The sequence below is a fragment of the Lepeophtheirus salmonis genome, chromosome 14, assembly GCF_016086655.4.
Source record: "Lepeophtheirus salmonis chromosome 14, UVic_Lsal_1.4, whole genome shotgun sequence".
NCBI classification, from domain to species: Eukaryota; Metazoa; Arthropoda; class Copepoda; order Siphonostomatoida; family Caligidae; genus Lepeophtheirus; species Lepeophtheirus salmonis.
In genome coordinates, this window is record NC_052144.2 from 13,165,928 (window position 1) to 13,190,285 (window position 24,358).

Consider the following 24,358-nt stretch of genomic DNA (forward strand, 5'->3'; position numbering starts at 1 on the left):
TGACAACAATAAAATAAGAAAATTCCACTGATGTGGTGCGTCAACATAAAAACCATCTTGAACGGAAAAGAGAAAATCCCAAATAATTATTAATTTCATTGATATGGTACACAATGTCCAATATTTCAAGGTCATATTTGAGTCGGTTATAATCATTCTATTCAAATTTGTGGGATTATTTAAGTTAACAAAGATTTTATGCTATATTCTAGAACTTATTTTCGATTCGAAATACTTATATTGGTCTCGATATGGCTCATTTTATTTTGACGATCAATTTTGGTACTTAAGTGTAATTTTCAGCTTTTCCAAAGGGGGAATAAGAATAACTTATTAATTTTAATTACCGATAATTCGTTAAAGAATACAATACTTTGCATTAACACTAGTCCGACCGTCCAAGACAGTTAAACTATTATGTGGGGCAGGTTAATAGAGAGTATAAGCTGTCCAAACAGGTCGTGCAAACTAAGTTTTTATTGACCTGTGACAAGTTAATCATTGGATTCTGCCTTATTTTAAGAAAATTGTATGGATAGTAGTGTTATAGTACAAAGGATTGATAGGACCAGTCCTAAGACTGGACTTAATAAATAAGGACTGATACTGCACTAATCAACATCCATTATATCCTACTTATAACTGGCATGCTTTTGTCAAACACAACCTACACATTCTGCACTTGCGTAAAGCGTAACAGAAGTGTATACCACATCCTACAACTGCAGGAAAATTAAAAAACTTTGCTAACCTGTCCTATAGAACAGGGTAAGAAAAATTAATCATCTAAAACCATGGGATAGTAACGTAATCCATACTACATTTTGAGAAAAATCATTCTAGATCGCATTATGTTGACGGGCTACATATATACTCCTGGATGATAAGGATATAATTACTTACAAATCAAATGTCTCATCAAATAGTGGAAATAAGGTTTGTCTCTGAACCTTTGTTTTCAACTTCGGACAGCCGACAAATTTGTTTCCTGGTATGAGTCGAATACAAACATAGGGATCACACAAGCCATCATTATGACTTGAATGCATCTGCACTCCTTTTTCGTGAATGTTGTCCTTCAGACTTTTGAATTTGGATTTGACCCAATGCAAATTTCTTTGAGATCGGGATAAATGTGCTAATGACTTCATCCTTCGGCGCCTAATTGTTGGTGGTACATATTTGGAACCGCCTAAGGAACATACAAATGCAACATATTCTAAACATTCAAGCTGACTTATAATTACATACTTGAGTGCTGAAATCTCCCCACGGGGTTGGGGGGCTTTAGGTGCCGTGCATTAAGTATTTCTACACGGAGATGCTCTGGAAGCATTTGAAGACGAACGGTTATACTCCCAAGGGCGGAAAACTCCTTTGTACGATTTTGCTCTTTATATCGTTCATTCATGTAGCAGGCGATAAGGTCAGAACTGTCGGAAGCGTAGAGTTGAAGAATATTTTTCATTTTAAGTAGAGTTTCATCATGGGGTAACTTATCTCCATAAAAAAAGTTACTGAGTACTTTGAGTGTGTCCAATAGTAATTGGAAATATTGGGGTGGTTTCTTTCTCTATACGTATCAAAGCAAATATAACATTTAAAGTACTCTTAAACATATTTAACATTCATACGAACCTCAATACTCAATTGTATGGTATCGTTCAAGCTATGAGCAGAGCTTTCCCAAATAACGGAGAGAACACGTTCAAAGTTAGCAACCGTTAATTTATCTTTTAGAAGTATTAGATTTGCATCCAAATAGCTTATGAGAGTATCTTTATTTGTTCCTGCGTAAGCAACCAGTGTACAGCCATCCACAAGAAATCTTTGAATAACTGGAGCCATCTATTAAAATTAAAAATTAAAAAAGAGAACCATATTTTAAATTAACACTAGAACACAATGGATTTGTTATACCCTTTTGACTTTGTTGTATAATATTATCTAATATTTAATCCCTATCCTTCCCAAAAATGTGTATATTACTAAGAATATAAACTCTACGCTTAGGCTAAGTTTCTGAGCCATAGACTTTATAATTACCCTTAAAGCAGTTCATGCTACCTCAGTAAACGGTGGAATCCTTTTTGTACCTATTAATTTTTACTTGTTCAAACACCACCTCAGGGATATCAGACTTCACTGTTTTCAAGGTTCATAGAAATGAAAGGTTAGACCATCATGTAATCGAGCTTGTTAGAATTTTCAATCTGATGTATTGTACCGACTGCTGGACAAGAAAAAAAGATTTTGACAAAATACCGAACCACTCATATTCCATGACGTCACTATTGCTAGAATTTTCAATTTAATGCATCGTACTTACTTTTGAGATTTTGACAAAACATGCAACTCTCAATCTACTGTAAATATTGAAAAGCGTGGTGGAAGTCAAACATCAGTCGTACTCGCGTTATAGAATAGCCTTGTATTTCCATTACCTTGATTTTTTTGATGATTAACAGCAAGTTAATAGTTGAAGTGTAGGTAGCTATATAAGTCAGAACGATGTTGGGTACGTTTCCCTTAAACTTAAATATGTATATACAAATAAGGCTTATATTGTTGACGACCTCCGTCAACAAAGTTGAATGGAGGTTATTTTGTTACATTCATTTTTTTTTGTTTTTTAGTCAACAGGATTACGGCAAAAGTTACGGATCGATTTTGATCAAACTTGTTGCGAAGATTATATAGGGTCACAGTAAGATGTGATTGAATCTTTAGAGGTCAAGGTAAAGGGTGTAGATTACACAAAACTTAAATATGGAATAATCTACCATCATTTTGATACCCATTGAGATAGATAACTCAATTTGATTTTAGAAGGAGGTTTTGCGCTTGACCGTGAGTTCAGTCTAGTTTTCGGTTGAAATTGAGGTTCCCTAAGAATTTTTATAAAAAAATATGCAATATATATTAATATAAAATGCATTAAATGGTTGTTTTCTGTTGGAAAAATGATGAGATTATGCATTTACTTCATATCATTCTTGTTTGTAAAAACAATGAGTCTTTGCTACCATGAATAATCCATCTTGTCTAATGATAATTGGTAACATAGAAGTTATTCAATTTGTCATCGTGTTTATTAATCTTTATTTTTCCTACTATACTAATTTTATTACCTATTTTTTCTTTAATTCTAATTCATAAGTAAAATTTCAATTATATGTATGCATCGGAATTTTAGAACATAACTCCATCAATATTCCAACAGAAAAGAACCATTTAATGCATTTCATAGTATAAAAACACCATATTTTAATTAGCAAAGTTTAGTGGGAACCTCAATTTTTATAATCGATATGAATTTAATATATTAAATTTAACATATACTTGAGGCAAAAAGGCTATAAGGAAAAATGTCCTGATGCAAAATAGTTTAAAGCAAATGTATCTTGTGCCCCTCCGATAAGACTCAAATATTATTTTTTGTTAGCCAATATAGTTTTGAAACTTTCGAGGAATCTTTTTTTATACCAGCAGTTTGCAGATACCAGAATAGAAATTAATTAATTTGCATAGCTTCAAAACAGGTGGGGTAATTTTTGATATTAGCAGTTCATAAAGGTAAGTGATTTACCGTCGTCGTTCTAGTGTTAAATTATTATATTAAACAACATACTTTTTCGCCAACATTGTCCAAAACCTGTAGAATTTTATTTTCTACATTTTCTGTAGCGTTTTGTACCAATGTTTTAAGAGTACGACGGCAAGAATTAGCAACTTCTTCTCCATCAAGAACATGAAGCTTATCAATAGTTTCCTCCATCCCAAGCTCGCTCACATAAGGCTGAATGTATTGAAGAACATAGTCGATATTATTGATGGAAAGACACAGTTCTGGAGTCACGATAAACTCTCCTTTATCACAAGCCTTGGATACTGTCTCAACACGTTTGCACATTTGATCAGCATAGAAAATGGTTGTTCGGCAAACATCCTACAAAATCATAAAAAATATAAATACTTGTTCAAACAATTATAAAATGTTACAAACATCTAAAATTTTTGAAATGTATGTATATGAAGCTTCAACATCTGGCCAATTAAGCTGTTTCCAAAATGTTTTGATTTGAGTGAGTACTGTACGTATATCAACAGCTGAAGAGCTATGTTTCACGAGGTCATCAACGGGTTCCAGTGAGTCTAATTCAACAGCCTTAATAATCCTTTGCATTGCTTTGTACAAAGCAATGTCCAACCATCTTGCGACACCTTTATGAAACCAAATATGGGAATTTCGAAGCGGGGATAATCTTTTTTCCTTTGTGTATATCTCATCTCCAAATCTGTGAAGGTTATAGAAATAATTGTTTAATAAATTCGCAGATGGGTACATATTAATTTATTAAAAATTCGATTAAATACATTTAAGTGACTACTTCTTGTTGCTTAAAATTAGTAACTTATAACGATGAGTAGGTTGAATTTTAGCCCGTGGGTCGGGTTGTGTATTTTTAACCTGCAATTCTAAACGGAAAAAGTACTTAGTTGCCACGTTTTTACACTTGGAATGTCATATTAAAAACCTAAAAAAACTGTCCAAATATTAGACCTCTCGTTTCTTTCACAATAGTTTGAAACTTTTATTCCACACAGTGAATTTTGCAACACATTTTTTTTACCATATTAAAGGTAGCCTTGAGTTTGAAATGAGAACCTTTTTTTTTAAATTAACATTCAAGATAACTATTGAAGATGGTGGGTTCTGCAATTTCGATAACAATTAATTATACAAATTATGCTGTGTAGAATGTGCTATTTAAATGTGGTATGTCAAGTTAAAAAAATAATTTAGAAGGTCATTGTATTATGAATGAAAATGTTTATAGCAATTTCGTAAATAAACTTTTCATTTCAACCAAATATTACTTTGATCACAAATTTTCTAATTTCGAATTCAATTCTCCTCATATTCTCAAATATCATGTTTATTATGTTGATCTTCATTTCCACAATGTATGTTCACATAATAAATCAATTTTCAGTATTAGTTTGTTTTTGACAGATAAAAAAGTTCGAAAAGAGCTACGTAGCTTAATGGACAACACGCTCGGGAGAAATTATTCTCTTGAACTAAATGTGCGTAGATTCGATACTGAGTAGCTCCTAGAGACGAAAATATACATTATGTATAGGGACTTCAAAGACAGTTACTACGTCAGATGGAGTAATTGTATTAGTAAAATGTTTACTTATACTTAATTAGTACAACTTAATCTGGTCCTTTAAAGGAATTGCTAGAAAAAACATCAATTTCGTTCCAAAAAATTCTTAAAATACGTTTGTAAGTTGTTTTTTTACTCTTCTCAAATAGTTATAAGCTACACTATACAAAATTTTGAGGAATAAAAAATCTTTTAAAAACTTTTATTGAATTTTCCCCTAAATTCATTTTTTGTATACATATCTTTTATTTTTCTAAAAAGTAGTAAATATTAGATCACACAAAAATATGTCAAACATTTCTATCTGGAAAAAAAACAAAAGTTTTTTTAATGCCAACATTGTACTACATAATTAAAAAAATAGAATTTAAAATAAAAAAATTATTTTTTATTTTTGATCAGAATGTAATAGGTCGATTTTCGGTGGAGCAAACGGCAGAGTATAACTATTCTTATTGCCTCATGGACCCTTCCCTATTGGCTGTATCGTTTTATTTGAGTTTTTAGGTCAATTATTGGTGGAGTATTGGAGAAAGAGGCAAGGTAGTACTCCAGAAAATCCATGAAAAATGATACAGGCCATAGAAAAAGGTCCATGGGGCAATAAGGCAATGTTCTACTTTGGCCGATGCTCCAACAGAAATCGACTTAATATGTATTCTATCAGTAAATAAGACTTAAAAATAATGTATTTATGTTATTTTTTAAAATAATTAAATTACTTATGATACTATTCAACGCTAGTAAGTAACTTGTGAGTAGAGTTGACATTTTTGAAGGAAAAAAAGAGCACCAGGAGAAAGTGGGAGCGAGAAATATTGTAATTATTAATTGAGACACTTATCAATATTCTGCAATTTTTAAATCACTTTACACCAAAGATAGGCGATCATTCTTCTTTAATACGGAAATGTTAATACACCCACAACGACTTATTAAATAATGAACAAAAAAGAAGAAAGAGCACACGCAAGAAGGTTTTTTTTTTTTCTGTTTTCTAGACATAGTTTTTACCATACAAAAATGTCAACTCTACTTGTGAGTACTTAAAAACCTTACGTGACGAAACGCTGTAGAGCTAAATACAGCTCAAACAAATTAGTTCCCAAATTAAGAGTATCGTTGATATATTCGGATTCGCCATCATCTTCACTGAAGATCAAAGGTTTAAGCTGGCCGCAAGTTTCTTCCACCAATGGACTGCATAGTTTAATTATCTATAATAAAAATTATCTGTTTTAAAAGTTCGGATACAATGCAATTTGACAGTAAATATTGTATTAGACTATAATTTATCATTCGTTATGCCTTAACAATAAATTAAAGGTCATTTTACTATGAAAATACTAAATAATATTTATCATGCTTAATAAAGAAGGAATTTATTGAAGTAGAAATGATTTATCGAATAAAGGATTCATAAAAATTGTTTTGATTAATCCATTTACATTTGTAATTGTACAATATTATTTCAGTATCATTAGAGATGTGAAAATTGTTCAAATCCGTTGTAGCTTAAAACATTGAAAAAAAATATTTGTTTTTTTCCGGGAACATCTTATTAATTACTCCTCCGTATTTTAAAAGTTCAAACGTATATAGCGAGTAATGAGCACAATATCGTATTCTCCATAAGTTTGTGAAGTCATTATACTGCAAGTACATGTCGAGTCTCAAATCTTTTTTCACTTGTCAGGGGTGTCAACTTTTGGACAAATCTAAAAATAGACTAAATTTGAACAAAAAATAGTTATTATGAGTATTTTAAATGTTTTTAGACAGAACAATAATATTCTATCATAATTGTAATACAAATTTCTCCAGCAGTCGTGACTGAAAGTCGACGTGAATTCTGAGTACTTTAATAAGTTTTCAGATTCCTTTTGTGTTTCTTTCATACCCAAAGTTATAATGTAAGGTTCAAAGTTCCGAAGCTTTTCTTGACTTAAATATTAACTAGCTTTTGAGTCCAATTCAAGTAGCAAGTCTTAGCGATCATGTTCAATTCAAGTCGTAATTTTTTGTTTGTTCTATCAAATCGAGTTACAACTATTTTCAAAATATTAACTTAAGTCCAAGTCCTCATTGCTGGTGATCTCTGTCCACAGAAAGGAATTTCTACTGATGAAAATCCAGTGTATTTTGTAGCTTGTCCGTTTGTTTGGAATTGGTAAACTGATAAATGAATTTTCAATTCCAGGGTAGTGAACTTCCTTTCATACTACATTCAATTATATTCGAAACTTGATTGAGCGTGTGTGCCCATAAAAGACGAAGAGTAACAACCCTGAGGATTTGTTGAAAAATTATAATAGTAAGTCCTCCTGGACTCAGAGTAGAATGACGTCGATATTGGAGTAATTCTTGAAATATCCTGGTGTATTTCCTTCTTCCCCTCCTCTCTCGTCACAGGTGATTGTAGCTGATCTAATTAAACTTCATGACAGTTAAGCTGCTCTCCTTCAAAACATTGCTCAAATTACCATGTTGTTATTTATTTCCTTTTTTTTTTTTTTTAAGATTTCTGTAATACACTAGATTTCCTTACTATATATGTCTTTTCTCAAAGTTACGAATATATCCTTCTCTTTATTTACGCTAGCAAGGATTTCGACAATTTTCACATCTCTAAGCTTCATCTATATATATATATAAATAAAATAATTGTATTCAATCATACCTTTTCTTCGTACACTTTATAGGCAATTTTGATATAGTCGATTTCCAAGGTGTCCTTAAATAAACTATGAAGTTGCATGCACGATTCCTTTAAATCACTTGTCGTTAAGATATGAACTAAACTGATTAATGTTTTAATTTTTAAAGCTCGATTGTTATCCATTGGCATTTCCTTTTGAATGAAGGCATACCAATCCTGAATGCTCTCCTCAACGGCTACATATACTAACTGAGGTATATCTCCAATATAACGAGTATTATCTTCAGATTCGGCCTTACTGGCCTCAGCATATAGAAGACTCAAACATCTGTAAAAGGAAATTACAAAAATTTTTAGCCCTAAATGCTGTTTAGGTAGTAGGGTTGGATCACAGAGAATAGAAATGTAAAGGTAACTAGGTAGGAATATAAAAAATATTCTGATCTTGAGAAGTTTAATGCAGCTGTTAATTATATTAGATATTTTAAAATCCAGAGAAAAAAAATCCGGTTATTAAATTCATTCGTCTTTCGGCAAAATACTATCCCTTAAGCATACCAAAGTTAACAAGTGAAACAAATGGAACAGCATTTTGAATTCCTGGTGACCTTTATATTATTATTTCTTTATGGGTTGGATCAGTCTAAAAAAACTATAATGACTACTTCCATATCAGTTCAGTCCTTATAAAATTTGTATGTCCTTTGGGTCGTTATCTGTCTTTATGGCCGCTATAGCAGGTGAAATTTTATCACAACCTCTTTAAAAGAGATAAGATACATAGTTCGTGAGCAACGTTTTTCATTACTCACTGAAAATTTACTAGCATAACGGATGACGTCATTCGGTATGCAAATATAGGAATATAGCTATCGAGTATAATTGAAAAACCTTAACATTGCGTTAATTAATAACGAATCTGTATAACAGCAAAACTAAATGACTATATTTTTACTTTTTATGTATTATATTTGACCGATGACGTCACTTGAAAGAGAAAATGAGTTAATAAATCTGATTTTGTTTTCCCTTCGATTTTCTAGTTGCATAACCTTGTTGAAATAACATTGGTTTTTTATTATCTAATCCTTGCTAGGATTGGAAAAAAATATATAGAGATAGCTAGGAAGGTAGGACTGGAGGACCGAATAATCGGTCCTCAGGAATGTTGAATGGTAAAAAAATAGGACCTATAAAAAAAGAATAAAAGTCCTTGGACAGATCCAACACACATAAGTAAGTAGTTATCAATATTCTATATAAAAAGTTCATTATTAAATAACTTTTTTTTACTTGACTATATGTTCCACTTGAATAACATATTTGGCATCATTTGCAATATATCTTCGATGTTTTTTAATAAATTCCAATCCATGACAAACAAATACTGAGGCCACCTCATAGAAACGAGATTCCTTTGATGAAAAGAGCAACAGTTTTATATTATTTCATACAAAATACTATTTTTTTTTTACCTCTTCGGGCTCTAACAAATCATTTTTGAGCGCATAGTTTAGCTTCTCTAATATGGGCACAAAAATGGCATAGCTTAAGGGTAAATCACAATGTGTATGAGCGTACACTAACCATCTTGCTAAAGCTGTTTCCGCACCAGTTAACCGTCCTTGAACAGCATGTTGAGCTAAAATTTTCACAGACTCCTCACTAAAACTTCCATTCCACGTAAATGGTTCCGGCTACATAAATCAATAAAAATACAATATTACGTTAATAATGAATGTTTGGATATATAAGTGACGTGTAAACAGCAAAACAGGATGGAATAAAAATGAAGACTTTGAGCAAAAAACGATTTTTTTTTTACTATTTTACATCATTCTTTTGATTCTTTTACTGCTTTGTAATCTATTAGAATTGTAAATTTGAGGCATCAAATCCTACGGGGCATAAGAATTTCCAGAGCGTACCCTCATTAACACAAAACTACGTTATGCATTTCGTTGTCAGCTGTCGATTATATCTGCTGACTTGATACGGGATGGAATATTTTATAATTTATTTTTTTAATTATTCTTATAATCAAACGAAGTAAAAAGTTATTCTATAATTATGCTCCGTTTCCAAAAGGACAGGAATACAATATCTTATTGACTCCTTGTCAAATATATAGTATATATATATTGAGCCTTTTATTATTTCTTTGAATAAATTTTGACTCTCATATAGAAATAATAATGTATAGCTTAGTTTTAAATAAATTCATACCAAGTAATATAATGATAAAGTTTCGAATAAAAGACTATGTAGGATTTTAATAATATATAAGTAATTCATTTTAAAAATTGTGGATGACAGTCTGAGAGTACTCTAAAGATAAATAGAAATTTGGATTGAGCGACTTCTTTTCACAACTACCAAAAGAACATTTTTCGAATAACAAATTTTACGACTAATAAATAATTTTCTTCATATAAAACAAAAAATAAAGACTTTAAAATTCTAAGTATGATTCTCACAAAATATTGAAAGTATCTTTGCACACTTTTAGACTTTTAGAGAGAAAAAAAGAGGAGACTATAAGCCAAAGGATTTTTGGGAATAATATAAAATTTGAGTAAACAAAAGTTCAACTTGAATATTATTTCTTCTCCAAGCCTTAAAATGACCTTTAAAAAAAGTGGGGTAAGATACATACCAACGTGCAGGGATAATAATTCTCATTTGTTTTATATGAAACAAAAGAGTTTGGAATTAATTTTAATTACTTAACATCCCGGGCATTGCTGGGAAAACCTACCTTATATTGTATAATTTAAGGAACAGAACCTAATCAAATACACGTCACATGTACAACTTACTAAATTTGTTTTTAATTCATGAGCAAAGAGAATTTTTAACAGATGGCGATGTTCTTGAGCGGTTTGATCTGTTGCCTTGTTTGTGGAAATAGTTAATGAAACATGGATTTGACCACGGAATTTTTTGGATTTAGCATCTGGTTTTTCTAATTTGAACCATCGATGAATTCCTGAGGAGGGAACGTTTCGAATCGGGAACTCCACACTTCCAATAAGCTCATGAATAATATGACCAGTTGAGGCGTTATATGTATCTTTTATGAATTTCTTAAAGCTTCTACTGTCTTTCACTTCGTGTATTTTACGAAACTTGTCAGACACATTCTCATACGGATCCTTGAAATTCCATACATCAATTCGTATCGTGTCTATATCGATGTTTTCAATATCCCTAGGAATAAATACAAATTTATTAATGTCAAAGGTCATGCTTTATAATATAAACTCAAATAGTATGTTTTACTCTTGATATTTACCCATTCACACCTATCGTAGTCATATGAGCACGGCCATTCACTAAATACTTACATTAATGCGAGATTAAATTAATCCTCTTATTTTGAAAGTTGAAGTACAAGCTTTATAGCTTTATGTATACCTTTTCTGAATGGACATTTTTCATTTGTTTTATTATTGACTAGCGGTAGTACCCGAGGTCAGGACCAAAATATAAAATTTGCTTGAATAATATAGAAGAAAACATCCTAACAAATCCTGGGTGTTATCCTCAATTTTTCATGAGCACACTTGACACATACTTTCGACATTCTCTCCTCAAGAATTAAATAATAATGATAAAAGATTTAAAAAAATTCTCAGTAAGATTTGATGAGCCAGGGAGTACTTTAGCTCGTTGCTAAACCTCGTATTCATGAATATATAAAGTACTTCCTGTTTTTTGTTTTGTTTTTCTTTATGTTTTTTATATATGAGTTGAACTAAAAGTCTGCACGAATTCCTTCATTTTATACAGTGCTTCCTGGATATTATACTAGTTTTCTTTTCTTCTTTATACTGCATTGGTATATGAATCTGGGAGCCCTACATACAGTGCACCCGTTGGTGGCTTTTCATACATGCAGACATATATAAATTGTTATTTACACACTAGATAGCTTTTAAGTTTACTAACTACATATATGTAGTTAGTATTTAAATTACAACCGCTAGTAGAGAATAAGTTTGAAATGATTCTGATTCGCATAGTTCGATCATATAAACATTGCATTTTCTCAGGCAAATGACTCAATATTGACAGATTTTTTTTTCACACTTATTTGTACCCATATTAACTAAATTAAAAAGATTTGTTTACAATATAGGACACCCTGCACTTCCAGCTCCACTGATTTTTACTAGCCTGTCGAACCCTTAGTATATACCAACAAAATTGAAATGAAATAAACGTTTTTTGGTAATGTTGAATTATTAACAATGACCACTTAATCATTTCACTTTGTGACAAATTACACTACGTTCATTCCTTCAAAATTGGGCAATAAAAGACAATCATATATGCCTTGTAATGCACAAGAAATTTATTTAATTTGTTTTTGCATTTTTTTAATGAAATATCCCTTTTCTTCAGCAGTGAATTTGCGCTCAACAAATTTTATATTAACATTATAGTTCAGTTTGAATAAGCTTTATTTACAGAGGCATCTCGCGATGAGCGCCAAATTTTCTTAACTCAAATATGTAATTTATAGAACTTTGCTTAAAAACTTCATTCCTTCATTATGAATAACGATATTGTCAAATCTTTACAATCAGTGGGATCATAGAAATTTATATCGCAAGTCTTAATTTTTTTCTTTGTAAGTGTTAACAATAAATATTAGACTTGTACGATGACATTGTATAAGCAATAAGAATAATATTTGTAATTTTAGTATTACAACAATTTTACCCTCATTTCTTAGTCAAAAATTTTCAGATTTTTTTGTTTTTTTTGGTAGGAAACGATCGAGGCATTACAAATGCAACCCAACAACAAAATGTGGACGACCTAAAGTCCACCATCTCCAATATTTGGGACAACTACCCCAAGGATAAAATTGTGAAAGCCTTAACAGCTTCAGGCACATTATTGAGGTTTTCATTGCTTTTAATGAAGGGCATATTAACTATGACTAAGCTTCTGTAATTTGGCTAAAATTTTTGGAAATATATTTTTCAAATCGGTTTATATATAACTTTTTTTTTTAAGTTTTTGAAGCAAAAAAATTTGCTTCCTAGCCAAATATGGTTTGTAATTTGAGTGAACACAATATGTGAAAAGAACTATAAATATATAAGTAAGTAATTCTTTAATATCTTACAAATTGAATTCTTCCTCCCATTTTGGATCCAGTGTTTTAGCTTTATAGCTAGTGTACTGCTTCTCTTCGGCTTTATTCGATATAAATACCGAACAAAAAGGATCACTTGTACCAGATAAATCCTTTCCAAGAAGACTTTTAGCCTCTTTAATATCCAAATTTGCTTTTAAAACTGGCTCCTGCAAAAAGAAAAGAAATTTAATGAACAAAGTTATGAATAATAAAAACTGACTTCTCTCATAATTGCTTGCTGTTTTAAATGTTCATGTGTTTGGGTATCGTAATGAAATGCTTCCTGTAGGTACTTTATTAGTTTAATTTCATCCTTTGGATCAGTATCACAGCCAACCATGTTTTGAATGGTATATAAAATCTCAATGTACAACTCATCCAACTGAAATCACAAACAAAATAAAAATGAATTTTATGAAATTAGATTTTACCAAATAAATACCGTGATTATTTTCTTTCTAGGTTTATGAATTGATAAAGAGCTGGAATTGACACGTCTTAGACGGGGAGTAGGAATAACGGGCTGCACGGCAGAGTTCATTTGCGACTTTTTAACACATATGTCATCATCCTTTTCGTCCATGATATCCTGAAATAATTGAAAAATTAATGTTTTTTTTTTTTTAATTGAAGAATTAGGTTTTTTTTTTATAATTGAAAAATATTGTCAACTGTACAGTACTAGAAATTTATTATATATAAATATAGAGGGTATGGAATAAATTCGTGAAGGCTTATTTATTACTTAGTATAAACTTTTGTGAAAATGATCAAAGTGTAATATTAGTTGATTTAAATAAGAAAAACTTTCTTCGAAACATTATTGGAGTAGGGGTCACCAATTTGTAGTACGTGTGAGAACGAGTATAATATTTATGTTGGCCTTTGATAGTAATTCTTTTTATATATACAGTTTTTTTAAATCCCCCTGTCTTTATAATAAAAGGGTTTAATTAATAAAGAAAAACGAAGAGAGGAAGACAATAATTGGTGATGGAGCTTGTTTGCTACACTATCCTTTACCCGATTAGAAAAACTTGGGCAGAGGAGCTACACACAGTTTTTACAGATATATTGATGCATTCCTGGATAAGGTCAACCTGTAGATTTTCTTTGGTGGTGTTGCACATGGTACTAGACCTGGGCTGAAGGATACATCACATATAAAAGTTTATAGGATTTAGGTCAGGGCTACTAAGAGGTCACATATTATTTTCCCTAAAGCCCCTGAAATTTGTTTTTCACCAGTCCTACACATTTTTGGGTTCTTTGTCTTGGCTGAAGATATACGGGACATCATCATATGTATCCCACAGCAAGGGAAGCATCTTGTCGACCAACACGGTGTTAAAAACATGTGGGTTGATCTCGTAACCCTCCGTAATGAAAATGAAAGGCATTTTATTCCCATCTGACATAGTAACAGTCCAGACTATAGAACTAGCCGGCTTCTGGCAACTGGTTATGATGTGGTGCTTTTAAGAGATGCTATCGGTACTCTTTCCTAGAACATAGTCATTTTGGGAGTAGTTGATGGCCTCTACGGTGAACACTTTGTTTGTTCTTCTTCTAGAATTGGCCTCTTAGTCGCTGTCATGTAATTTGGGCAGAGCAATGTTTTGTTTTTTCAAATTAATTTATACAACAATTCTTTTTCACAATAGTTTATGTTAATTAATTAATTTATATTGAATTTAACTTTGTAAAATTATCCTACTGAAAATGTTTCTCGACCTGTAAGTAGTTCAGCTTATCTCCCAGGGAGTCCATTATCCTGGTGAATCCCGTATTGGACTATATTATTATATAATTTCTATTTAATTATATAATCATTAAATTTAACATTAAATATATATTGAGAAATTACTTAGATTAAAGTTTTTACGATTCTAATGATATACACAACAAGATTGAACGTTTAGCATGCAGGTAGTTTTGTTTATTTCGCAGCAATACAGCACCCAGATCTATGATAAATTAGTTCTTTGATCACAAACTATTTTTTTTTTATGTGCAGTTTGCAGATAGTGTAATTTAGGTCATCCACATTTCGGTGTGGGGTTGTATTTGTGATACCCCTCGAAGGTACCACACTAAAAGGGGTCAAGTCTGAGGATGATGGAGGATACATGTCCTTGGGCCTAAAAGTCAGAAAAGTTTTGGGTGCATCACTCAACTTCCTGGAGGTATCTTTGCCTACATTTTTGGTTTGCTAAATATTGCTAACGGTTCTCACATTGATTCCAATGATGCTAGCGATATCTTTTGAGCCATATGTGCGTCAAGCAAATTGGATACACGACTCCTTTTATACCCTTCTTCACTCATTTGGTGGCTGATATTAAAAACAAAAAAACTACATCATAACAAAGCTTATGGATGACGCAATTATGGTAAAAAAAACACAACATCTTACTCAAAAAATACTTTAAAATCTGATTAGATAGAATGAAAACTTTCGGGTTACTTTGGAGAATGCCTATAAATATTAATAAATGTGTACTTCTTCCTTTCTCAAAAATAAAGTTGATCCACCCATGTCTTCAGCTGGCTGATGATTGCTTAAACTTAGAAACTTACATATCTTACATATGAGTTTGAAAAAGAATATACAACACACTATAAAAAAGCCTAATCGAAACATGTGAATCATTAAAAGAAGTTTCAAAACACGTAACTCTCCGTTCGTAGTGAAACTTATTGTCCTTCCAATCTTAATGTATGGATTTGAAATGAAAAATCCTTCCACAAACTATTTGATTAAGTCCATAGAAAATGTACAATTTCATTTCTTGTCAGTGTTTCCTTGATTGGGAGATAACGACAACTATCCATACAAAGTCAAAAGACTTGGCCTTATCACTCTGTTTCATAGTCGTGCCATTTAAGATGTTATGACGCTAGATTATTTTAAACAAAAAGATAAACCCAAAATTTTTACCCAGAATACTAAGCAAAGGCAACCTCTTCCACAAAACGAGACTCTCCGATCATAATACCATCTACCATTCAAAACTAAATATAGACAATTTCAAGCATAGTTTTTATTATAGATTGACAAGTATTTGCAATTCGACACCTTAATACTTTCGACATGGAAGTGAGGTTGACCTCACGAGATTTTTAATTAATCATTTTTTTTTTTTTTTTTGCACTCTTACGTTATTGTTAAAATGCAAGATTTCCGTAATGTACTAAATTTACAAATCAATAATTATAGTAAAATTAATCAAGTTAGAAGAAAGTTCGTATTACGTATAATTAAGAAAAGTTAAGGGAGAAAAAAGTTTTAACTTGGGACAAAAAAAAAATCTTGGAATCACAATGGAATACAATTTCCCGTTGAATGATAAACCGCAATAAGTACAGGTGCATATGTATATTTCAGTTCAAAAGTGAGTAAACTACTTGTCTCTCAATTTCATTAGCATTATAAAATTATAACATATAGAAGAAATGCACTTATTTTAAAATTATAATATTTGAGAATTTCTTTATTTAATTGGATGTCATCCAAATAATTTAAGGAAATAGCATTCAACTTCAAGTATTTATTATTATCATATAAAATATGTCATCTCAGTATATTATGTACTTCACTACTAAATGTATATATATATATATATTTGTAATCATTATAGCAAAGAATTAAACCCCGAGAGTAACTTTTTAATATAAAGTAAGAAAAATGAAATTGCTCTTATTTTACAGCAAAAATATCTTTCCATATAAAAATATGTTGAGAAATTAATAGGTTCAGTAACCTTTTGTCGTTCTACATTGGAAGAAAAATTTTTTCCAGAATAGTGGGGCTTGGTATACCGGTTCTATAGAAATACCAGGGTACCAAGGTCTAACAAGATGGGACCGTACTGTGGTGTGGTCACAACATAGTTGGTGGCCTTTGATTTTTTGGCCGGCACAGTGGTCGGTACTCTAAGAAGAAGAAGAAAAAAGTATAGAAAAGAAAAAAAAGTAAAAATCAAGAAAGAGATAAAAGACAGACAGACATAAAGAGAGAGAGACACTTAGAGCAAGGATGAAACCTCATTCAGCAATATTGGACGGTTTACTTGATCCCTTTTCCGTAATATAATAGTAGAAACTATTGAAAAAAGGGGTTGTCATAAGTGCCATTCAAAAACATGGTTTTTTTCATATTAGTTCTAAATATAATTTTATATTGTATTTTCATTGCAAGATATTAAGAATCGATTTTCTATTTACAATGATAAGTGATTCTAAATGTTCGGCATCATTACTATGAAATCAAAGTGGTGTTGCTTGTTATAGACATTATGATACCTTTCCGATTACAAACTCCATTGAAAAGATTATGTTCTTTATTCTTCAATAGTAAATTTTATACAAATCCACAAAAAGATTTTGCTAAAGTGAAGTTACTAAACTTAACCATCTAAAAACAAATATTTAAAAAAAAAAATGAAAAACCGTTGCTAATTCAAATTTTAGCCCTAATTCTTGGCTGCAAATGCATACTATAAACTTGAGTTTTGTCAAAATTGTTCTTATGCTGACACACCACATATAAATAAATAGATTACCAAAAAAGTTTAATTGAATAGTAAATTATAATTAGGAAATGTTGTTCAAATATTTGATTTTTATATTGATATGCTACATGATTCCTAATAACTCCTTCTCAACAATAATCAAGTCAATAATGTTGTATATGCTTCTCAATCATAAAATCTTTTTATTTTTAATGATGAAAAACGTAGTTTTAATATAGTTTAAAGAATTATGAACTTTGTAACATTCATTTATTATTTTTCCCTATTGAAAATATTTCATGAAATATCTACAGGGTATGACCGCTATTTAAAAACCAACTTAAAAAAATAATTTTTTTCTAAGCTCATCATTTGATTTGAAGAAAGACCAACGTCAAATGAAAGCGAAATCAAACAAAAAAATTGTTATCCAATATAATCACCCTGGGTGTCAATAACACCCTCTATTTGACCCCAGAAACGGGAGTAGGTTTTTATGGCAGTGTCCTTTTGCAAATCCTAGCTTTCTGACTGGATACTGGACATTAGCTCAGATTTTGTGCCCCAGTATCTGTTGGTGAGTCAATCAACTGCTTCTTTCTACACAAAGATGTCCATGGATGGAATTAACGTAGCTAAAGAAAGAAATGTAATGTGAAATGAATGTGGATTTCACATAAGATTCCTAGGTTGTATGTAGTAAATATTATTTAATCGCTCTTCTTAATCAATGGACTTTTCGACTTCAAGTTCGTATTCCCGAAAAGATTCCTCAAGAAGCACAACAATTCCTTAAACTTCTAGGAAGCTTTCATTATTATTTTGAATTCCTCCATGTTCTTTATTTGTGCGTCAAACGATCTTATTTGAGCACCTCTATATGTTCTTCAAAGATCTATTAATCGAGATGTTTGATCTATTTTGGGCACCTTTGAATAAGGAAACGAGTCTATCTTCACCTAGGAGTGCTTCCGTACCTGAGATCTCATGTTGCCTAGGACTTTTCTTCTTTTTGTTAAACTCTTTGGAGTTCGATTAGGACTGCCTACTGCACCATGTGTTATCTGATGTGTTATAACGAATATATTCTAGAAATACTCACGGAATAAATACGAGATAATTTTACATAGGTACGCACGTATCACACATATATTTGTATTCTAAACCAGGTAGGACGTATCTTAAATAACAATAAAAAATATACACACATATATATATAACAGTATGTTGATATGCTGTTTGAAAATACATAGCAATTTTTTTTTTTTTTTTAAATATATTACATATATTATAATGATTACCCACCTAAAGGGATTTAATTCTTAGGTAAAGTAATAGTAACTATTGTCTATGTGATTTCCCGCTCCCTCTTTGATCCCACCAACACCGGGTTGCCCTTTGCTAGTGATATATACAATGAAGAAACAGTTTCCAGCTTGCCAATAACAAAACAACTTGCCCGCTAAAATTTTTGAATGATTTACATCCCTAACTACAGATAAAAAAATATATTCTCCATAAATATAAAAATAATATATATATATATATCTTTTTATGAAAGAATTGGGTCAGTTATTACATTTTACCACATTATCTATCAATGAAAACTTTCTTTAAAAATTAAATATAAAATAAATATACAAAAATATTCATGTAAACATGTACTTCTGATTAGTATTAGTCGAGATATGTAGGTAATTGCTTTAAATAAATAGCCTAAAAGGAAATTCTATCTTGATAAATATGTTTTTCTCTTTTAAAAGTACATTGAGCGTTGTAAAATCCTATATTTTTATAATAAACAAATAGTGTATTTTTACAAGAATGAAAAGGTGTACAAGATTGAGTCTTTAGTACATACTTCTTTCTTGATAGATTTTATTATTTTCCAAAATGATTTCCTTTGGGTCCTACTATGGCCTACAACTTGGGTACTGAAGGCGCTGCAGCACTTCTTGATGGCATTATCGGAAACTGGCACCCACTGCTGCTCGCCGGAGGCCCTAAAGTCATCCAAATTTCGAGAAAGGGTAGCTCAATCTCTTTTCTAGACTACAACTTAAATGTTATAATGTCATGGGGGAAGATTTCAGGTGGAGGTTGACCAAATTGATGAATTATGATTTAACCATGTCAACACTTTATGGCCTCTCTTGACCTGGTTGGCCTTGGTTGCTGTTGAAAGCAGTTGCCGTTGTCGTCGTACATAAGAAACCTTCTGCAATCTCTTCATATACATCCTCACATTCCAATTAATGACAGTAAGAGCCTTGACATGCTGCCTCATCGATTTGCCCAGACTTATGGTGATTATGCTTTCAACATCTTCAAGGATCCCGATTTTCAAGCGTCTACCAGGGACCTCTTAGGGATCTGATCTGTAGACAACAAGCTTTTAATCTTTGTAAATAAAACTCCAGAAGCATCCTACGACTTTCATGAACTTGTCGACATTTACTTGGACGTAGAGCAAACACAACACCCTGTCATTTTCGCCTATATGACGATTACTTTTGATTTTTGAAAATAGTCCTTACTATAACAACACAAACTAGGATTTAAAAAATATTCTCCATCAAGTAATCCAGACTGATTTAAAATCAAATTTACAATTTTATCTCGCACATAGTGCATACAAAATACAAGGAATACATATTATTATATACAAGATATTTGCAAGAAACTGTCCATTTTACTGCCTATAGAACTAATTGAAGAAAAGATAATGAAAATTCATGAAAACTGATATTATTTTTATTTCTTAGTATATGCAATGAGACATGTATACAAAAAAGTAATCTATGAGAAATTAATATTTTGAAAAAAAAAAGTTAAAGGATAATTTTCCATACCTTTCCATTATCAAAATAATGATTGATAAGTCAAGAGCTAATAATATAATAGGACATGAGCAATGTTTACTTATATTAGTTTGTAAACAAAGTAAAAGAGAGTGGTGATACATTGCGGTCAAATAATTTAAATTCCTGAATGATATCATTATTGAATATAAAATATTAGTGTCAAAATGGTATAAACTAATGGTTGCATCTTTTTTTTTTAAAAAACCTTATTCTTTTTTAGAAATATTAAAATTGACATTGATTATAATCCAAATTAAATTTTTGGAAAAATATCACAGAGATATGAAAAAATATTAAAAAAAAATACATTACCTTCATTATATTGGATTTTTTTATAGTACCCATTACAAAACATTAGTTTCAATCAGATTAAAGTACAGTGTTTTAGTTTATACACTAAGTAATTCAGTAAAACTTTAAGTAACGAGAAACTTTGTCATTTAAGTTAATTAAATTTTTGGATTTAAGCTTAACATAGATGCACAATTTATGTCAGCATACTGCACATTCATTTTTCCTATTTTTTTTGGATGATTTTCATTATATTTTGCCAAAAAATTATATTTATACACATTAATATTTCATAAAAGATCATAGTGACGTCAATTAAGAGACGTTTTTCTCTTTATACTTTTTTCTTATATGTAAACTAAATGAATTATATTCCAAGATTATATTTGTATTAGTATTGTCATAATATCAATATTCTGGGACGAGTTTCAGTACCAATAATAATATCGGTAATTTGATACTTTTCCGACCAAAAATGTCGTTTTAAAACAATTTACATGCAGTTACATATTGTTTTTATAATAATTTATTTAATTAAAAAACTACTTTTTATACTTTTTCGATATTTAAAATTAAATAGTTGAATAAGTGGGAAAATATTTTGTTATTGATCCTTTGGAACAAAAAAAGTGAAAAAAGACAGTTAGGAAAATTTGATGATCCGCGTATAGCGCGCACATTTTTATTTTTTTATATATATTTTCAGAATGTATAGATAAAAAATTTCTTATATTATTCCCTCATTTTACTTTATGGGTAGCTTTACCTATAAATTTCAATAAATTTTTTATAGGTTAGAATAATGTTTATTATTATTAATTATTGTAAAATAATTAATAATGCTTCATTTTAATAATTATTTAATCCTTAATTTTGTCTCTTCTCTAGCTTTGAACAAAATGTGGTACCGTAAGATGACATAGAAGAAAAATAAAATTTTACATAGGTCATTTTCATACGATATGACAACTTTTCCGAACTAACCTTATACGAAATTCGAAAATCAAACCGCTTTAATTTGGCTATGTCAGCAACAATAATAAATTAGGATCATAAAAAGGGGACCTTGAAGCTAAGTCAAGCAATTTTAGGGGGAAAAATTGTTTATAGCAGTGCAAAGAATAAAAGGCTCGCCAGATCAAAATGGCTCCTCAACGTCATGAAAACAACCCGAGACGTAATTTTATTTCTGACAAGAAGTTATTCAGGGTTGACCGAATCATGGAATTTGTAGATATATAAAGTCTATCAAAGGCATTTTTTCACCACTTGAGTGATAAAATGTATTTTCATAAATAGTTTATTCATTTACAGTTCGTATTTCATAATTTTTATTTTGAGTGATCTTTCCTTGGTAATTATTTGGTAATGAACATATTAAACGATATCAGTGGTAAGTAATGAGTCTTTTATTTACAATTTAACCATTCAAAAATAAAAACTTTCTGAAAAATAATTGTTAACGTAAGAATTTGTAATAAAACAAATGTGGGAATACCAAAATTTTTGTTAAAATTTTTATTTAGACATTTAAAAAATGTTGAGCACAATATATTCGTGGAATATATTACTCTGATATATTATTGTATATAATGCCCGAGTCTCCATCAGCCGGACAGCCATGTATATAACCACCAAGAACCTGATGAAGTACTAAAATATTTTATGCACTTTTAAAATCATACGCTGCTTTATTCATGGTCTTTGGGGACATATCCTTGAGAAATATCCCGGAGAAATTTTCAACCACAACCATGTAAGAATTTATATTAAGACTATATTGCCAACACACATTTAGAGAATGAGATCATCCATGGGTCATTTCGATTTCTATTTAGTATACAATCATTTTAAATGTGTCAGTAGCTCGGAATTACCATAATGGTGGTATACCAAACAATAATAATTTGTGTATATTTTAAAGTAGTTCTTAAAAAAGTACTTAAAATTCAAAGGAAATTACGAAAAAATATTGTCTGTTAAAACAAATTACATATTTGTTATATGTAATAGATTTTTGTTCAAATATGTCCGAAAAAATGAATGATTAATTTATTTTTAAAATAAGTAAGTAATGTGTACAATGTCCATGCATCATATTTTTTAATAGAAGCAAAATAACGAAATAGGAAATTCTTAATATATGTCTGTAGAATAGTCCCAAATTGTACATACTTTAATTTCTTCGTCTTAAAATGCATTTTTATTACCAACTATACATTGACCCTATAATTTGATTTGGATCTATGAAATTTACGCATTTATTTTGATTGATGAGTAATAAAATGCGGCCATTTGCACATTATTATGTCCCGCAGAAAACTTATATTTTTTTTAAATTTGTAATTAAATTATCAAAAATTAAATTTTTTATTGAAAGATTGATCATTTATAAAATATTCAGTTAGTTCATTATTTTCAACCCAAGTACAGTAAATCATTCAAACAATTCATCTCATTTTTTAGTTCAAACATGTACAAGTTGTAACTTGTATACAAATACATATTAAAATTTCTATGATTTTCTATTTCCAATTGAAAACTGAGATAAAACATATCAACGACTGTTCTGAAATTCTATTTTGTTCAATATGATCCAAAATGTCCCCTCGTCCCCCTTTGATTTCAAGCTATCAAGAGGTTTTTTCCCTTAATTTCCCCAAATGGAGTTGTACTGATATAATATAAGTGAGCATTATAATATTTCATTTACTCCATCGGATATAGGAATTTTCTTTGAAGTCCACACACATAGAATATATTACATTAGCTATGAATGACAGGGCACGAACCTACACACATTGATTTTAAGAGAATAATTTATCCATATTCATTGAGCTAAAGGAATCAAGGGAAAGAGCGGATATTCAGTGGAAGATAATATTTTTTCCTTCTCATTACTGATTCATTTAAAATTGTCAGTTGCCATAAGATATATAAGGTATTGGATGGGTTTATTTACTATTTTGTTGCCTTATTTTAATTATTTTTTTTTTTTAAATTAGTCAAAAATTGCAATATATTTTTGATAATGGTAATCTTAAATGTGTATTAAAAAAATAGATCAGCAACAAACATAAAGTCTTTAGTCTTTTTGTTCATGAAAATATTTAAATTTCCAAAAAACATAAATATAAGGAAGTTGTGGATCAATGCCATCAAACGTGCTAATTAGAAGTCAACCCAAGGCTAAGAGTTTGTCAAAAAATATAATCAACTATTTTTTACCACGTGAGTGATGTAAAAAATAAATAAATGGGGCTTTATATTCTAATTTTGGTACTTAAATTATTTGATTTAAGCCTCATTTTGAGAATATTGTTTCAGAGAAAGTATATGAGCATTATTAGATATAAAAAGACTAAAACTCTCCTTTATCTTAAATTTATATCTGTGAATCTATCTCACTTATTCAAATGTTCATTTGAGAAGAGTAATTCCTGTATTCGTCTACTTGCCTAAGTCTTCCTATTTCTTCGGAAAGAGTTCCTAGATGAATTTTGACTGACTTGCATCATCATTTAGATGCTAATGTTGAATAAGTTCAGTCCTTGGAATCGGTCTTTTTTCTGACTAAGGACTCACACACGAAGAAAAAAAAATTTCACATCTTTTTTGATTAAGATTTTTCAAAAGAATATTGCTGTATATAGTCCGTTGATCAATTACTCCTTGACACATAGTAACGGATGATTAACTTA

General features: G+C 30.3%; 1 protein-coding gene across 4 annotated transcripts in view; it reads right to left on the reverse strand.

Annotated features, from left to right (window-relative positions):
• stac (C2 and C2B_Munc13-like domain-containing protein staccato) overlaps positions 1-24,358 on the reverse strand; it is a 50,194-nt gene that overhangs the window by 15,256 nt on the left and 10,580 nt on the right. For all 4 annotated transcript variants that reach the window (XR_005868318.2, XM_071893241.1, XM_071893242.1 and 1 more), the window contains 13 exons: positions 13,431-13,577; positions 13,209-13,370; positions 12,977-13,155; positions 10,656-11,046; positions 9,312-9,533; positions 9,130-9,251; positions 7,858-8,164; positions 6,237-6,394; positions 4,007-4,298; positions 3,632-3,949; positions 1,639-1,848; positions 1,252-1,573; positions 904-1,192 (listed from right to left, as the gene is read on the reverse strand). Coding sequence is in view for 3 of the 4 variants with exons in the window: in XM_071893241.1 (XP_071749342.1) it covers positions 904-1,192; positions 1,252-1,573; positions 1,639-1,848; positions 3,632-3,949; positions 4,007-4,298; positions 6,237-6,394; positions 7,858-8,164; positions 9,130-9,251; positions 9,312-9,533; positions 10,656-11,046; positions 12,977-13,155; positions 13,209-13,370; positions 13,431-13,577 (3,119 nt within the window). In the remaining variant the exon portion in view is untranslated. The remainder of the gene's footprint in view (positions 1-903; positions 1,193-1,251; positions 1,574-1,638; positions 1,849-3,631; positions 3,950-4,006; positions 4,299-6,236; positions 6,395-7,857; positions 8,165-9,129; positions 9,252-9,311; positions 9,534-10,655; positions 11,047-12,976; positions 13,156-13,208; positions 13,371-13,430; positions 13,578-24,358) is intronic.